This window comes from Micropterus salmoides, unplaced genomic scaffold, assembly GCF_014851395.1.
Source record: "Micropterus salmoides isolate LMB-PRFRI ecotype aquatic unplaced genomic scaffold, ASM1485139v1 Ms_hic_scaffold_3, whole genome shotgun sequence".
NCBI classification, from domain to species: Eukaryota; Metazoa; Chordata; class Actinopteri; order Centrarchiformes; family Centrarchidae; genus Micropterus; species Micropterus salmoides.
The window spans coordinates 15,856,261-15,873,131 of record NW_024042261.1 but is presented as its reverse complement, the minus strand read 5'-3'; the positions used below and the strand labels follow the sequence as shown (position 1 = coordinate 15,873,131).

Below are 16,871 nucleotides of genomic sequence, written 5' to 3'. Positions count from 1 at the left end.
ACCACTCTACTCTCCCTCCATCCTTTACTATTATAAAATGCAAATTTTATGTCACCCACTTCACGCAGAGATAAATCTGTTATTCCCATGCATTACTGCAGTGAGCCTCACCACCACCACATTGTTCTTATTGCAGCACCAGTCACAGTGGTGTTAATTTACGCTCCAGACTTTACGGTTGATGGTATATTTTATAACCATTTCCTTTCCATAACTGGGAAATTAATTGAGTTTGAGATGCTACCACATATGAAATAGAAAAAGACTCATGTATTGAATTATGACCTCCCTGAAAACAGGATTAGACCTAAATGATGAATCATGCTACTCTGATAATGTACTGTATGATGAGATTGTTGGAGAAGAAACTATTTTTTATGGATCAAGTGATCATGATTTTCTTCCACTTCAGACTGTGAGGGACTGTGGGAATACGGAACAACTACAGGTAACAGGAAAAATCATTCACCATCATCTACAGCACACAAAGTTGCCAGAAGTGTAAAAAGAAGTGTGGTGGGGCCAGAAACATGAACGCACAGATGATCTTTCAAACACAAAAATAAAGGTTTATTGAAATTTTAAAAACAATGTGTTATTGTTATATATTTTTAAAACTTTTTAAGGATACATTGAATGTGAAAGGTATAAATGTAGCTCAAGGTCCCATAACATTAGCTTCTAGCTTTACAAGAATGAACAAAAATGCTAAACAATATACCATACAAACACTGGTCAGTGGCCCACCTTTAAATACTGTACAACAGTATACATCATTAACATTTTTCCATAATTTGTTATGTTAAATATTTAAACTGTGGTAATTCTCCTGACATTCTTGGTGTTTTCCTCTGATAGACACACCTGGGCTTGGTTGTCACTTTGCAGAGACAGGCTCCTGGAGGACACAACGTCGGGGACCTGAGGCATCTGTAGAATGGACAACAATCTCAGGAAAAGGCTATAAACTGAGATTCCTTTCCTGAAACATATCCAGTGTATGCACACCCTCAGATTTATCTTAGGACGACTGGAAGACAACTATTGCCTTAAAAGCCTCAAAGTGTCTTCCACCTTTAGTACCCCCAGATAAGGTAAACCTATTACCAAACACACTGGTTCATTACTTTAAAGACTTGTGACCTTAAGTCAGAGCTGCTCCACATCAGATGTAACTTGGAAAAGAGGCTACATAAAAGAGTCCAGAAGAGTGCAGTTGTCCCTCCTCCATTCATTATTTAACAACAGCATGTTACACAAAATAGCAATACAGTACCCAGATTCAATATACAGTCGAATAGTCAATTATATGTTAGGCCTAGAGAACCCATTGGCCGGCTAGAATCATGATAATAATGATAATATTTACAGGGTATAGAGAGAAAATATTTTTTTTCTCAATTAGTGTCTCAGTTTAGTCCATGTGCACCATCCATGTGCATCATCCCAATGTTTAGATGATACACCACGATGATGATGATGGAGCCAATTAGAAGTGACCTGTAAGATGAAAATTATGCTGATGGCATTTTGTGGAGCCCTGAAGTGCACTGCACATTTGGATTTACCCAATAGGACCTAAAAGCATTTTATCCCACATCCCTGCTTTATGCCATAATGGATGTGTTGAGCTGTCCGACATCAAGCTGTCTGACGGTGTAACGGTATAGCAGTGCAGTTCCCTCTTGCTCTCATCTACATGGGAGGGCATGACAGAAACTCCAGAATGAATGGCTGCATTGTTCCAGTCAATCTCTGTCTTCCTCTCTCTCTCTCTCTCTCTCTCTCTCTCTCTCTCTCTCTCTCTGTTTCTCTCTCCCTCTGACTGTCTCCCGGCCCTCGCACTTTCTCTTTTGCTATCTTACCTTGTGAAAGCTGACAAAGTCCATCTGGCTATGAGTTTCCATGACCAGCTCATTGTGAACTGCATCTGCAGGGTGAAAAATAGCAGTGACTGGAGAGGAGGTGGTTGGGCTCCGATCCTACTTAGTGGACAACACCAGCTGCTCCCTTGTCCTCCTGGATCCATCCTCTTCACTCATGTTTTATAATCTACATTTTGTCATCATTATTGTACATACTATGATTTCCTTTTGTGAGTCTATTCTGTATACACAACATACACAATATGAACTATTAAAGTATTCTTGTATCCTTGATCATTAAAGTCAGGTTGTTCATTTAGTCCTATTGCCACCTGTATGCCATGCAGTCTGCCATTGCAAACATTTGTGAAATAATGGATCATTCTGAAGAGCTCACTGAATTTGAGCGTGATACAGTAACAGGATGCCACCATTGAAACAAGTCACTTTGTAAAATGTCTTCCCCCCTAAGATATTTTACAATCAACTATAAGTGCTATTATTGCAAAGTGGTAGCGTTTAGTAACCACAGCAACTCAGTCACAAAGTGGCAGACCATGTTATATAGTGCATAAAAGTTGTCAGCGCGCTGCTGACTCAATAACTGCAGAGTTCCAAGCCTCCTGTGGTATTAACATCAGCAGAAAAAATGTGCACCGGGGACTTCATGGCATGGGTTCCCATGGCCGAGCAGCTGCATACAAGCTTCACATCACCAAGCACAATGGCAAGTGTTGGATGGAGTGGTGTAAAGCACGCCACCACTGGACTGTAGAGCAGTGGAGCGTGTTCTGTGGTGTGATGAATCACGCTTCTCTGTCTGGCAGTGTGATGGATGAGTCTGAGTTTGGCGAATGCCAAGAGAATGTTACCTGCCTGACTGCATTGCCAACAGTAAAGTTTGGTGGAGGAGGGATAATGCTATGAGGTTGTTTTTCTGGGGTTGGCCTAGGCCCCTTAGTTCCACTGAAGGAAATGTTAATGCCTCAGCTTACCAATACATGCTTCCAACTTTTTGGGAACAGTTGGGGGAATGCCTTTTTCTATTCCAGCTTGACTGTGCCCCAGTGCACAAAGCAAAGTCCATAAAGGCATGGTTGGATGAGTTAGGTGTGGAAGAACTTGCTGGCACAGAGCCCTGACCTCAACCCTAGCGAACACCTTTGGGATGAACTTGAACAGAGATTGCTATTCAAGTCCTCTAGTCCAGCATCAGTGTCTGACCACAGAATTAATGCCTATGGATTTAGAATTGGATGTCATAAAAACTCCTCTAGGTCTAAGGTGTAGTTGCCCCAGTACTTTTGTGTATACTGCACGTGTGTCCGTCCTGGGAGAGGGATCCCTATATGGTACTCTTCCTGACGTTTCTGACATTTTTTCCCTGTTAAAAGATTTTTGGGGAGTTTTTCTTCTTTCGAATCGAGGGTCTGAGGACAGAGGGCTTTTCCCCTTGAGGCAAATTGTAATTTCTAATATTGGGTTATATAAATTAAATTGACTTGATTTAGGCTGATATAACCTGGCAGCCCGTCAGAACCACTACAGCCCACTTGGGCCTAAAAGCATACCTCAGCAAGTAGGAATCAGATGATTTAGTGGACTGGAGGTCTGAGATATGTACCAAGTACATACAGCATCCTAAGTTTAAATCCATCTTTTGTTTCTGTCTGAAAAACAAAATTTAAAACATACGATTTGCTTAATTTTGAAACCTGCATATTATGTAGTTTGTGGCTGTTTAACTGGCCGTGATTTTAAAACGTTATTAAACCTGAAGCCATTTGGAAGTTAAAGTTTTGACTTTCTCTGTGTTATGTGTTATGTTATTAGTTACTGTAGCAATATACTGTGATATAGCAATAAGTAAAAGGACCATAACAGTGTTTTTGTATGTATTTTTTTTATCCCATTTACTACAAACCATGTACACTTTACATTACAGGTAATGATTCTGCAAACCATGCTGCAGGGTTTTCGTGAATTTCAATTGAATTTTCTACTATTCCATACATCCAGTGGCTTCCTTTCATTTCTATACAATATTAATGTTGATTAGCAGACTCTTAAATCTAGCTTAAACTGTGTAAGCCATTACAGTGAACATTAAGTTTGAGTTTATTATTTTATGTCAAAGTAACATTATTGTTGTGGAGAAAGGCAATGCTGACCTTTTTAATCAGTCAGCAATGAAAGTGCATTACCAAGCAACAACAATCTTACTTTAACAAAAATTATGTTAAGTTAAATGTGATGAATTGTGCAACATACTATACTATACATAAGGCATGGAAATGAATGGTAAGAAAAAAACATCTAAAAGTGTGTGTAGAATGCATTCAAAAATGGTTGACAAAAATGAATATGTATATATAATTTGCAGTTACGGAGCAAAAACTAACATACACAAACATATTGGGCAAGTTTTTCAAGGTGACTGAAGGTATATTAAGTAATCTATTACATGTATTGCCCTCTATCAGTGACCAATCAGATGTTGGAGCAGAGATGCGCGGCAAATGTCCACTATAAAGGTTTTTGAAGAGACCGAAAACTTCAAAAACCTCATTAACTAAAGAACAGCCTTATAAAAACCCCACTACAAATATTGTGATTATTTAGTTTTATGGGTGTGTAAAAATCTGACTTAACGGTGCAGTTAGTACAGCAGTAACCTACTTACTTGCTGTGACTTAATGTAGTTTGTCAGTTTAAACTGAAATATTTATCTGAACCCTCAGACTTTCAACTATGTTACTGTGATAAAACAGTTGCAGTTAAGGTTTACAATCATCATGTTGAACTATATGTCACTCTCTCACCTGTGGGGCCCTCACTGGAGTATCCCAGGTTGACCTTCCCCCCTGTCGCCCCAGCAACCGAGATTCTCCCCCTCACTGATTGGTCGAACCTGCAAAAGCCCAAATGAACGGTCCAATGGAAAAGATAACCTTTAGCTGAGATACGGCAGAGCCACTTTGTCAGGGGCTATGCCGTAGTGAACAGACAATTTTCTTTTCTCACAAAGCTGCAGTATATCAGGGGCCTCTGCATTGTTTTAATCATAAAGTGACAGATAAAAAATGAACATCATCATAATTTTTCACTGCATTTTATTAGACCCAACAAAGTACTCAACTCTCACGTCAATGTGCTCAATGGAAAAGCTGTGAAATGTTTTTCGGCTGCATAGAAAATGCTGACAAATATAATGCGTAATATATCTGCTTCTTAAATGAGCTAACGACAATTTGAATGTTAATTAAGTTGTTACAAAATGTAATGACTGTTTAATGCATGCAATTTCAAATTCATGACTTCAATTTTCTTTTATAATGAGGAACAATAAATTCATTCATTCTCAGAAATAAGTTGAATGTATTAACTGAGACTCATGCTGAGTCTCCATATTGGCTTATGTAAAGTATAAATGGCACTCAGTACAGAAAGGACTGTATGTCTCTGCTTCTGTCACAGATTATTGGCATCTACTTTCTCCCCACATGAGTCACTTTTGCTTAAAACTCCACAGATGATCTTAAAGTTCTTTTTGTTTAAAGTTTAAAAAGTGAAAATCCAAGGTTTTGTTTAAAAATAGCCTCATAAAGCAAAAAGTATCCAGAAAAAGTGCTCTTAAATCTTACCATATTGCCTCCTGTGGGCTCGGTTCTGAAAGATAAAGCAAATGAGGCATTAAGTGTACAGAACTATTATGAGCTGTCAGTATCTAACTTTATTATCTCGCTGCATTGACCACAGAACCATTGTGCTCGCTCACTGCATCCACCGCAATATGAGAGCTGTAAATGTCCCACTGTTTATTAGTTTTGGGTTCTGCACTAATATCATAGCCTCCAGTCAGTTTGCAATTCAACAATGAAAGCTGGAGCTGAGTGTTAATGAGTTTTGTAACACGGCTTCATGGTTGTCTTTGCCAAAGGTCCTCCTGGACACGGCGAAAACACAACAATATAACAATGGTGCAGATGGCGCTTGCCTCAGGAGAGATATAAACTGTTCCTTTTTACAGGGAGTGAAATTGCCTTTGTCATTATATTTTAAATCCCCGCTGTCATGCTGGCCAAAGTCTTTGAGGGTGACTATATTGGATCCCTTATATTTTTTTAGTAATTACAAAGCATACATTACTCCCCATTGAAGTGGATTACTCATAAAAAGAGCTTAGTGACTTGGAAGCCTGCCACATCCTCATGTGAAGCATCTCCATGAAGTTAATTTAACTTACTCAGGGATGTTACATTAAAGTTATAAGACTGGAGCAAGGACAATAGTGAAAGAGGTATCAGAGGTTTCAGGTAAAGAATCAGCTGCCGGAGGAGAAAGGTCACACCTGCTTCATGATAATCCCTTAGCTCTAAACCATAACCATGATTTGCAATGGTCCACAATCAGTCACAGGGATTACAGTGACTTCTAAATGTGTGACTCAGGGCTACTTTTTGTTATCGCGCACAAACAGGCCTCCTCCGCCTCCTTGTGCTATAGAGCAGCGGCCCCCTCGGAGATGGCACTCCAGAAACATCTCTGCAACATCCCTCTTTCCTGGCCAGACTTCTTACAACATCACACCACTTAACACAACTTGCCAAGGTATCAACCTCTCTGTTCGGAGAGGTGACAAGTAGTTCGGCCACATCACAAATATTCTGGGTCTCACTGTGGTGGTATTAAAGCCTTATTGATGGACTTTGTATAATTTCCTGAGCCATGCAAGTTGGTGCTTCCTTCGTGACTTTTAGACTTTAAAAACAAATGTTCAACATGTCTCTCTTAAAGGAATAGTTAACTTTAGGAATTATCCTCAGTGGCTCAGTGGTTGAGAGTCAGATAAGAAGAGTGATACAACTCTTGTGTCAGTTAAATGTGAAGCATCTGCGAGCAGCTATTTAGCTTTGCTTCCGACAAAGACTGGAAACGGTGAAACTGCTAGCCTGGCTCTCAGTGAAAGTAACAAAATATGCCTACTGATGCCTCTAAAGCGCTCACTATCATTATCACAAGAGTGATATGGATTATCTTATCTAACTCTTGGCAAAAAAGAGCAAATAAGTGTGTTTCCCAAAAGGTGCAACTCTTCCTTTAACTCTACAGAATAAGCAGTGTCCAAACGCTTAATGTGACTCTGTGTTACAGTGGGGTATGTTCAGTCAAACATACTGACTCATCTGGCAGGAAAGAGGCGTGAGTCAGGACCTCATGTTCTCCAAGGTACAATTTCTCCCAGTGTACCAATAGCTGTAAATCTTTTAGCAAACAGGTTGATAGCCTGTCCAAGGTCACCACATTCCCACCAAACAACTGTCAACTCATCTGCACATCTTAATAGCTTTTATCAGACTGTCCCACGGGACGATCGACAGGGTTTTGATATAAACCCTGGACTCTGGACATGATCTCTTTATTTATCATAGACTCACTATAATTGCCTATTTTTTAGACTATGTTTCTGCAACATCCTGTAAATCATACACCAGTAGTGGAAAGACCACCAGTCATATTAAAGTGGAAATACTGTTTCTTGGCTGGTATTTAATAGAAGACACTATTGGAAAGTACAACAGCAACAACAAAAGACTAGATGAGCTTAACAGCAGCAAACCTGCATTCATACACATACTTCTCAATCTGTTGTGCTTCTTCTGTTTCTTGAGAGAAAAAGCTTTCTGCTGACAACTAATGTTCTGCCTTTGTCAGAAAAAATATTGCGTGCCCTTGGTGAAGGCCAGTGCAGGGCAGTGCAGAGTCGCAGCATGTAACCGCCTATCTTCTTCATTATACTTTAATCACACTTTCTGTACTGGAAAGGTGTAGGGGGAGGTGACATATTTTTCACCTAGAGCAATTTCAGTAAGAGGAAAGTGCCTACTTGCTTGTCTCCTTTGTCGGTACCAGAGGACAGTGCAGATGCAGAGCAGGAGGAGCAGCAGAAGAGCAGAGAGGGCGGTCGTTAACGCCAGAGGGACTGTGCAGTCATTTCCTTCCTGCAGCACCTCTGCAACTGAGAAGAGAAGGTCACATCAGTGTTTTGGTAAAGAAATGCTAAAGCAGTGTTGTTACTCTGCAATTCAATTACAGATTTGCAGACATTGTGTAAAGAGAGCTGGGTTTAATTTCCTAGTTTAATTTGCAGTAGTAGGCACGAGGGTGTTTGCTGAGGGATGCTGCTCTGAGTGGATTTCCAGAAAATTTTACAACTACAGACGGAACATTACTAAGATAACGCAGCATTTGTATTTTGAAGCTGTGGGCCGTAGGGAGGTTCGAATCCTCCGCTACAATTTAGTGGCTGTGAAGCAAGCTTATACAGTGTTGATCTGGCAGCCCCTTTCTGCTCCACTCTTCAATAATAATGCTCAGTAATGATTCACAGGCTTCCCAAAAGAGAAAGGGACAGGAAAAGGGAGAAAGAACAAAATGAAAAACACAAAAAGAAACAGAAAAAAAGAGAGAAACACATAGAAATGTAGAACTGAAGAAGTCAGACAACTACACTAGGACAGAACAAAGAGAGGATCAACAGACGACGCTCTGAGCATGTGTGTGCATGTGTGCTCATGTTATTTAATGTGAAACATGATGGCTGTGTTATCTCACCCACTGTCAGACGGACGCTGCTCTTCAGTGGTGTGGGGAGGGCAGAGACAGAGGCCAGACAATCCACATGAGAGCTCTTTGCTGCCGTCACACTGAGGTTGCTGGTCACAGTGAAGAGACTCTTCCCTGATTCACTACTGATGTTGTATGCACCCTGGCTCACCTCCACGCCAATCCCCAGAGAGAATTAGTATTATTTATAGTTTGCTTACTAATTGGGATGATTTTGCAGAGTTATTTCATAAACACTCAAACTGTATTTAAAGGTACAGCTGACCCAAAACCAAATGTATAACTCTTCCTGTGATGCGTTCACAATCTGCTGTGTCACTGTGAGCATGATTGTTTTTAAATTGTTTTCCAATAAAGCTATTCTGTCCATCTCTGCCAGATTAGTGTCACCTCTAAAATAAAGACTTTGTAGAAGCTGAGCTTTTTGGAGATGGCAGATCAGTTTTTATCTCCGTTTAAGATTTGTTCTGCCTATAGATCGCTCCACTCAGTGGCAGATTTTAAAGATCACATTCATTCAGAATGTGGTGTATCAATTTAGATTTTTTTCACAACAGTGCAATGAAGCTCAATGCCCCATGGTTTATGTACAAAATTCAACAGCAACAAATCTGTCCAGATATAATGACATGATAATCCATAAGCTTTGTTTTGACCAGTTGATTCCCTCTGCACATAGAAAGAAGGGCTTTGTTTTTGTGAAACAGGGGGCAAAAGGACAGGAGAAAAATAATCATACTGCAGCAGTACATAACAAGTAGGTAAAGTGGGGTTGACAGTCAATCAGGTCAGCTTCTCTCATCCCCTGTAAAGCATAGTAGTGCACTTCTCACCATGCCAAACTTGACAGTTTCCTAGAGGGTGTGGAAGAGTCTTTAGGCCACTTTCTCCAGACAAAAATATAATCCCCATGCATTCACACCTTCTTGGCTCTGCACAGGTACAAAATTAGAGCCTGTACTGTTTTTGCAGGGGTAGTTAAAATGTTCACAAAATTTTTTTATGGAAAACATTATTTCATTTTCACAAAAAAGTGTTTTTGCCTCTTGTAATGCTATAAACCAAATGCCACCGAGTGCACTGTACTGCATTATGGTTACAGCTGATAAACTGGTAATAGGCAAAAATGCTTTTTTGTTGTTGTTTTTGAGTGGCCAGTCACTTAATTGTTTTAGAGAAATTTGTTTGTCTCTAAATAAATAGTCAAAAGCATTGGTGAACATTTTATGTCACGATAAAGTTTTTTTGCAACAATCTCTTGATGTGTGTTGTTATAATATAAAATGCTTTATATTCTCAAAATGACTTATTTTAATATAAAGATAAAAGTAATGGGGATGTATGTACTTACCTTTTTGTCATTCACCTGCCATTGCAAAGTGGGTTGAGGGAACCATCCTGCTGCTTGGCATTCAAACAGGATTGACTGCCCTTTAAAAGCCAACATGTCGTCCCCCAAGACTTTCACGCTGCCCTTTTCTACAATCCAAAGAAAGTACATTCACAAACTTTTTTACTATTTATGTGCCTGCGTGCATGTATATGTGCTTCTGTAAAAACCAATACATGGATGGGAGTACGTAAGTTTATGAATACCAACAAAACTGGGACGTCATCTAGTTCCAGAAAATTTCATCAAGTCTTCTTTAAAATGTTGCATTTATCTGTACCCAAAGATGAGCATCATCTCTTCAGTCGGCCTGTTCACTTACAAAAGATGGATTTCATTTGCCCCGGGTGATTGATCGCGTGTCTCAAAGTCTCAATTGCCTGACGAATGCTTCTCCTCTTTTCCCCTTCATCTCCTTCACTGCCAGCCAAATAAGCCACTTAAGGCCCTGGGAGATACAGTATCTCATATGTGAAGTCTATTGTCTGGGAGAATGAAAGGCGGTGGATGCAACAGACAATTGCTATAGACAGAAAGATAATTACAGAAGCTTTGGTGCTTTGTCTAAGCGAATGACATGTCTTGGTTGATTTAAGTTTGAATCCCCTGATGTTTTGTATGCATTACTTGCTGTACTTTTTCTCCAGGGACTTTTTACGTGATGCCATAAACAGGGTGCAATCCAGTTCATAAACAGGCCAGTTCTGATGGTGGACTCCAGCCACTCATTCTCTGCGCCAGTGAAGAAACGTTGGCGAGGAACCATCAGCCTCATTTGCACTGACTGATGAGGGGTTCTGGGCGATCATGGCTGATTGATACATCTGAACAGAGAAAGGAACGACATCAGCACTCCCTCCCAAATGTTCCAATCTAAGTGATCCCTGAAATAAGGTTTCATAACGTTTGTTAATCAGTATAGGGAAACTCTGAAGACTTCTGGCTGCTGTGACAGGCTACTGTATGTGAGGTGGGGAGCCCTCAGCTAACTCTAATTTCAGTGATTTTTCAGCAGGGATCCTCTGAGGGGAAATTGCTGCTTTGAGGGCAGCATTTAAAGACTTGTCTGTGTGCAGGATACATGACAGTGTATAACACATGCACTGTATGTGTGGGTGTGAATTTATTCCAGTGAGGGGGGCAAAATGACTCTATAGGCCAGTCATCACAGGCATGTGATTTATATCAAAGAGACTTCCTTCTCTGCAGCTCTCACTGTCACTGCAGATCCTGTTCGTACTCAATATATTGATTCGCTCAAGTAAAAGGTTTGCGTGTATTTGTGTGTGAGCAAGTAAGTGAAATAAGCACAGAAGGAATGTGTGGTCATATTTGCATCATCTTCATATTGGACAATTAAAGCAGGGAGTGTGAATGATAGCATACAGAGTCAACCAGGCTGCTGTAGATTTGTGGCTTCATTCCAACAGTATATTTGGAGCTGCAGTGCACAAATCACAGGCAGAGTTGCTGACTGTTAACTGGGTGTGCCAGGATGCACAATTAATTCAAAGGCTGTGTCAGGCCATAGTGATCCTCTGCATCCAGACTGGAGGGCCTGATTCACCATACACTAGTGTTAATGGCTGCATATGTCAGTGGGGATTTGTGGCACTGGCAGCAATGGAGGCTCTCTCCATAATATATTGGAGGCGATGGGTCATTGGTTTCATTTCCTCTCGCTTTTTTTTTGCAGAAGGGTTGCTTCCACGCAGATTGTTTGTTTTTTAGCTGAGCTCAACTCAGTTTGTACAGACTGTCAATGCAAATAAGCTTAATGATAAGGTCAAGAGAAGCACAGTGTCTAAGCAAATCTTGAAGCGTTTACATAATATGTTGTCATCTAGTTTGAGGCATGCCACTTCCGTGTGAGCAAAAACAGTGCGCTGTGTCAATAGCATCGAGTGCTCAATATCTCTCCAGAGATAAATGTATCAGTCAAATATGGCATTTTTCATCAGGCAATGTCTGAAGTAAGGGACCGTACAAAAATCTGTCCTTTCTTTTAACCTTTAATTAAGAGAAATATTCAAAAATCCCTCTTTGCTCTCCCAAAAAAAGTCAGACTACTTCTGCAAAAGTCCCTAATTTTTTATGAAAATGTAACTGTTTGTGAATGGTATGGTCAATTTAAGTGCAGCATTTGCTCTAACTTGCCTGTTTATACTTTCTATGTTTTTTCTTTGGTTGTTTCTATCAGGGACGTCCCACTGCTCACACCGCAGTGCTCTCTAGCTTCAGACACCATCAGAACTGCAGAGGACTACAGATTCTTATCAATTTTGGACTCTTAATTCTTCCACCCAGTCCTCACACAGTGTACCCCCTTTGGCACAGCATCTGCATAAAGATATACACTAAATGAAAAGAGGAGAGGGGATTGGCTGAAAATCCTGCTCTGCTGCCTGGCCTGACTCGCATGGAGTCCAGTGCTTTCCACATGGTATTTATATCTGAGGGCCAATCAATTTCTATATCCACACTGTCATCAACAATGTCACAGAGACCATCAAACATGCCAGAGCAACTGTACTCCACCGCACAGGACCAAAAGATTTCCCACCCACTTGATATACGCCGGATTGATCACTCAGACACAAGTTCAGCTGCTTTTACAGAAGACTGAAAACTTACATTTTTTAATCCCCACTTCAATTTAATTCAAACACAAGCAGTTAATTAGGAAGAGCACTTTAAATACTGAGGAAAAACACCACATTTTTGTGTCTCTGACTCTGTGTTCTTTATCTTTTGTTTGAGTAGAGGCGGCAGTGTGTGGGTGGGCAGAATCAAAGCAGCTACACGACCTTTACTTAGTCGCTTCATTTACCTCTTTTTTCACATGCTGCTTTTTGCCTCGTCAAGGTTAAATTCAGTGTGTTTCTGCACTCTCTCACACTGCAATAGTTGCAATTGAGGCTTGCCATCTGCTTGGTTTCCTTTGCTGCTTTGTGTGTGTGTGTGTGTGTGTGTGTGTGAGTTGGCCAGAATAAAAGCCTTTGAAATTATCTGTAGCAGAAATAAACAGTTCCTTTGCTGCCTTCCTGCAACAATGAATCAAGGTAACACACATGCACATAGTACCACCTGTGAGTCTCTGTCGCACACAAACATACACTCACATATCAACATACAGACCTTGTACAAACAGGCTTGTTGTTTTCCTATCAATGCCCTGGAGGTCACAGGTCACTTGTCCCTGGTTGTGCCTCTCTGTGTTCTTCAGGACAAACACCCAGCTGTCTCCCTGTGAGACAGGGCTTTTCTCGGCTGTCACATTAGGGTTGATTAAGGGCAGGACACCATGTTCTTTGGAGATGGTGAGAACCACCATACCGTTCAGCAGCCACACCATGACGGTCCACTGGGGGTTGGAGGTACTGCAGGTAAGCCTGGTCTCCTCTCCTCGCAGGACGGTAAGTGTTTCGGGCGACAGCTTCATCTCAGCCCCAACTGCCAAAGTCCAAAGAGAGAGGCAGACGTAAAACACATTAAGAAATAGTTGCATATATTCACTCTCTTGTTGAGAGTTAGATGAAAAGATGGATACCACTCATGTCTTTAAGGTAAATATGTGGCCATGGAGCCAGCAGCCAGTTAGTTTAGCTTAGCACAAAGACTGGAAAGGAGGGAGCCAGCTAGCCTGACTCTGTCCAAAGGTAACAAAATCATTCTAGCAGCATCTCCAAACCTCACTAATTAACAAGACAAGTTGTGGTTTTACTGAGGTCTATGATGTGCTGGACTATTTCTTGGCTTGGCAGTGGCTTTCTGAAGTCCTGTAAGCACTGTGAGGTTACCAGACAACCATCAGAGACTCTGTATTTCTCAAAATGATGTTACAAAGCAATGTTGGGCCAATCAGAATGAATAAGTCAGCTATGCAATATACAACACCCGTACCACAGTGTTGCACAATTTCCCTATTGTCATCAGAATATCACTAGATTCTTAAGATGCACAGTTTAACGGCAGTCAAATGCTACACATCTCTTTAGTGACATTAGCTCATGTATGCAAATTTAGCAGGATATGAAATCATTTTACTTTTTTTCCTATTCAATCTGACTCCTTCAAATATGATCTCATACTAAATTAAATGTATGCAATGTGCACATACAGCAAGATCACATTTGCAGCAGAAATTACAATCAAAACATCCAAACAGTGTCAGATTGAAATTATTATATTACAGAGGCTTTGGTCATTGAAAGTTGAAGGAAAACCATAAACATGGTGGAGAATGAATAACCAATAAGTAGATGCATTCAAAACAGAAAAAAACCGAAACAATTCAGTAGCATTGTTTCAGTCAAATGTGAGTCACGAGTTCTTTGGTGTACGAATCTAAATTTTGCCATGACAGAGGAATCAGTGTGTGTCACTTTCAAACAAATTTGCCAGAATATTCATGGTAGGGAGAGAGTGAGTAAGAGATGAAAAGAAAGTAAGGATAAAGTAAGCCTTAGAGGGATAAAGAGACAAAGAAAGAGAATGACAGCAACTCCCTAAATCTGCTTCTTGTGGCTGTCCAGACAAACATTGGCGATTTGGCCAGGTGCATGAATGAGGGCTAATACGATTAAGGGAAGAAATACTGACAATAAAGGAGAGTGTAAATGCATCTTTAGCTGTCACAACAGGCCCTGGCATCATTCTGCAGGGTAAACATTTTAACAGTAACCTGCAGATTAGGATTACATGCGGGCTAAAATAGAAGAATAGACCATGAGGAAACATTCATAACTCACTGTTATGGCCTACTCTTCAGTTATTCTATAAACATCACCAAGACACATGCACAAACTCATATACACATACACAAAGGCACATCAATGCGCATGTCCCCAGTTTGAATTCCAGTGTATCTTTGTGGCATTCTGTGCTTACAAATGAAGGAGAAGGGGGTTTATATTAATAGTACCCTGTGAAATTTGAAATAACAGGTTTACAATTTGTACCACAGTACTCAGGGTGATGTATAAATCTTGTTTATGGTGAACTTACTGTGTTACCTTCTACAGACAGCATAAGGAATCATCAATTATGCATCTGTATAGGAAATTAGGTCTGAGAACTATCTAGGCCAGCCTACACGGCTTTTTCTTTTCATTGCAATCAAAGAATGGCACACTAATGAGCATAATTTGTGCATGCTCCTATTGGGACCATGAACCAGTGACTCTGAAGTCCCCTGACCACTGGCTACATCTTACTGTTAACTAGATAGACAGCCATTTTGAAGAAAATTAATTATAAAGTGCTGGCAGATCATTAGGCTGTCTAATTAGACTGTATGTGGGTTTAATCTGAAGGGCGCCGCTATTAAGCACACCACGATGCCTGAATGTGGCCGTTAATACAAGTACATTACTGGCATCTGTGACACAATTCTCCAATCACACAAGTTTGTTTTGAGCTGAACCCTCACCTTGAATCCTGCATGAAAGTAGGAGCACTAACAGAGAAAAGATGTCCATGTTTAATCAGTCGATCCAGTCAATCCATTGTTCGATACTAGATGGACCTGAAACAAAATAGAATTGTATTAATCCCTACATAGGAGCACTGTTGATCATAATATGACTCTTTTAAACATGGTACCATCCCCAGCGACTGCAGGGGCTGACTGCTACCAACTTTGGCGACTCCCTGACTTTTCCGCTAGTGTCAACAGATTTGTGATTTTAAATTATCTTCATCTTCAGGTCAAAAGTTTGATTAGTCGAATACTTAATTATTGAAGAGTCAAAGCAAGTTGCAAGAACTTGAATACATGTTTGTATGCAACATGATAATCTGTTTACTGTGTATGTCTTGTTTCTCAGTCCACTGATAAGACTCTTAAATAACTCCATGCAAGGAACTCTCTGATCATTACCTCAGAGTTTATTTAAGTTCAACCATTTTAGTCTCCTGAATAAAACTGAAGAAGTTGAGTGAACAAGAAATAACCATAAATCCCACTGTGTTTGTCTGACTCACCTCAGTCTGGTGTGTCCATGGATCAGCAGGAAGTTTCACACACTGTGGATACATATCAACGATGCTGCTTCTTCCTCATGCTTGGTGCTAAGCCATGTCACCCAAAACTGTCCCGTTAAATATTACCAAACTCAGAGGGAACTTTGCCCCGTGCTTCACACACATTTAAAAATACACAGCGAGTCAGACTGCAAACAATGCCCCTTGTAAGTCCCCAGTCCCAACGAGGCCTTACAAGTAGACCACCGCCCTCTTCAAATGAATGGATTTGAACACAATGGATGATGTATCTGTATGATAAACACTGCTGATGTATAGTATATGGCAGAAGGAGGACATGCTTTGATCAAATTTAAGCAATGCAGTATACTGCTCATGATGACAATGTCAGTAATATCCAGTGGTGGACAAAGTATTCAGATCCTTTTCCTAAATAAAAGTACTAATACCACACTGTAAAAGTACTCAGTTACAAGTAAAAGTATAAGTATGCAAGCATAAATGTCCCCTGTGACTGTAATACTAGTGTATATTATATCATGAGCTTATTGTGGCTCATGCATTCATGTGAAAGCAGGATTTTACTGTTGTAGTTGGTTGAGGAGGAGCTCATTTTATTTTGCATCGGACTACAACTAATAATTATTTTCATTATGAATTCATCTGCCAATTCCTCTCTTAATCGATTGATTGTTTGTAAAAATTCAGAAAATTGGGAAAAGTCACAATTACCCAGAGCCCAAAGTGACACCTTCATTCACGCTTTTGTTCAAACAACAAGTCCAAACCTCAACTTTATTAACAAACTAAAATCTAAAATCAAATTATAAAAATAATTAAAAGGAAAAGCAGCAAATCTCCACATTTGTGAAGCTGGAATTATGAGATGTTTTTACATGAAAAATTACTTATAACAGTTGCCAGTTAGTGCTTGTATAACAGTTGGATAGTTTAATTTATAACAAAACATCATATTTTATAAACTCTTCACATGTTTTGTGGGT

General features: G+C 40.1%; 1 protein-coding gene across 4 annotated transcripts; it reads right to left on the bottom strand.

Annotated features, from left to right (window-relative positions):
- Positions 1-543: 543 nt before the first annotated feature.
- On the bottom strand, positions 544-16,016 carry igsf5b (immunoglobulin superfamily, member 5b). Of its 4 annotated transcripts, XM_038693429.1 has the most exons (10): positions 15,868-16,016; positions 15,314-15,409; positions 13,021-13,335; positions 9,844-9,971; positions 8,481-8,643; positions 7,753-7,884; positions 5,510-5,534; positions 4,688-4,776; positions 1,866-1,930; positions 544-930 (listed from the first exon to the last, which is right to left on the bottom strand). In XM_038693429.1, the coding sequence occupies exons 2-10, from the start codon at positions 15,360-15,362 to the stop codon at positions 811-813; spliced, it is 1,086 nt and encodes a 361-aa protein (XP_038549357.1). In that variant the 5' UTR covers positions 15,363-15,409; positions 15,868-16,016; the 3' UTR covers positions 544-810. The 4 variants fall into 4 exon arrangements, 3 of the variants coding, with proteins under 3 accessions (XP_038549357.1, XP_038549356.1, XP_038549358.1); XM_038693428.1 differs by lacking the exons at positions 15,314-15,409; positions 15,868-16,016 and having other exon boundaries at positions 13,021-13,405; XR_005440573.1 differs by lacking the exons at positions 544-930; positions 15,314-15,409; positions 15,868-16,016 and adding an exon at positions 3,437-3,535 and having other exon boundaries at positions 13,021-13,405.
- Positions 16,017-16,871: the final 855 nt, after the last annotated feature.

Coding starts and splice junctions, on each gene's coding strand:
- igsf5b (XM_038693428.1), bottom strand. CDS start 13,390: ATGCAACTATTTCTTAATGTGTTTTACGTCTGCCTCTCTCTTTGGACT. Junction 9,972..13,020: donor AACAAGCCTGTTTGTACAAG/GTCTGTATGTTG, acceptor TTTGGATTGTAG/AAAAGGGCAGCGTGAAAGTC. Junction 1,931..4,687: donor CTCCAGTGAGGGCCCCACAG/GTGAGAGAGTGA, acceptor TTCACCCTGCAG/ATGCAGTTCACAATGAGCTG.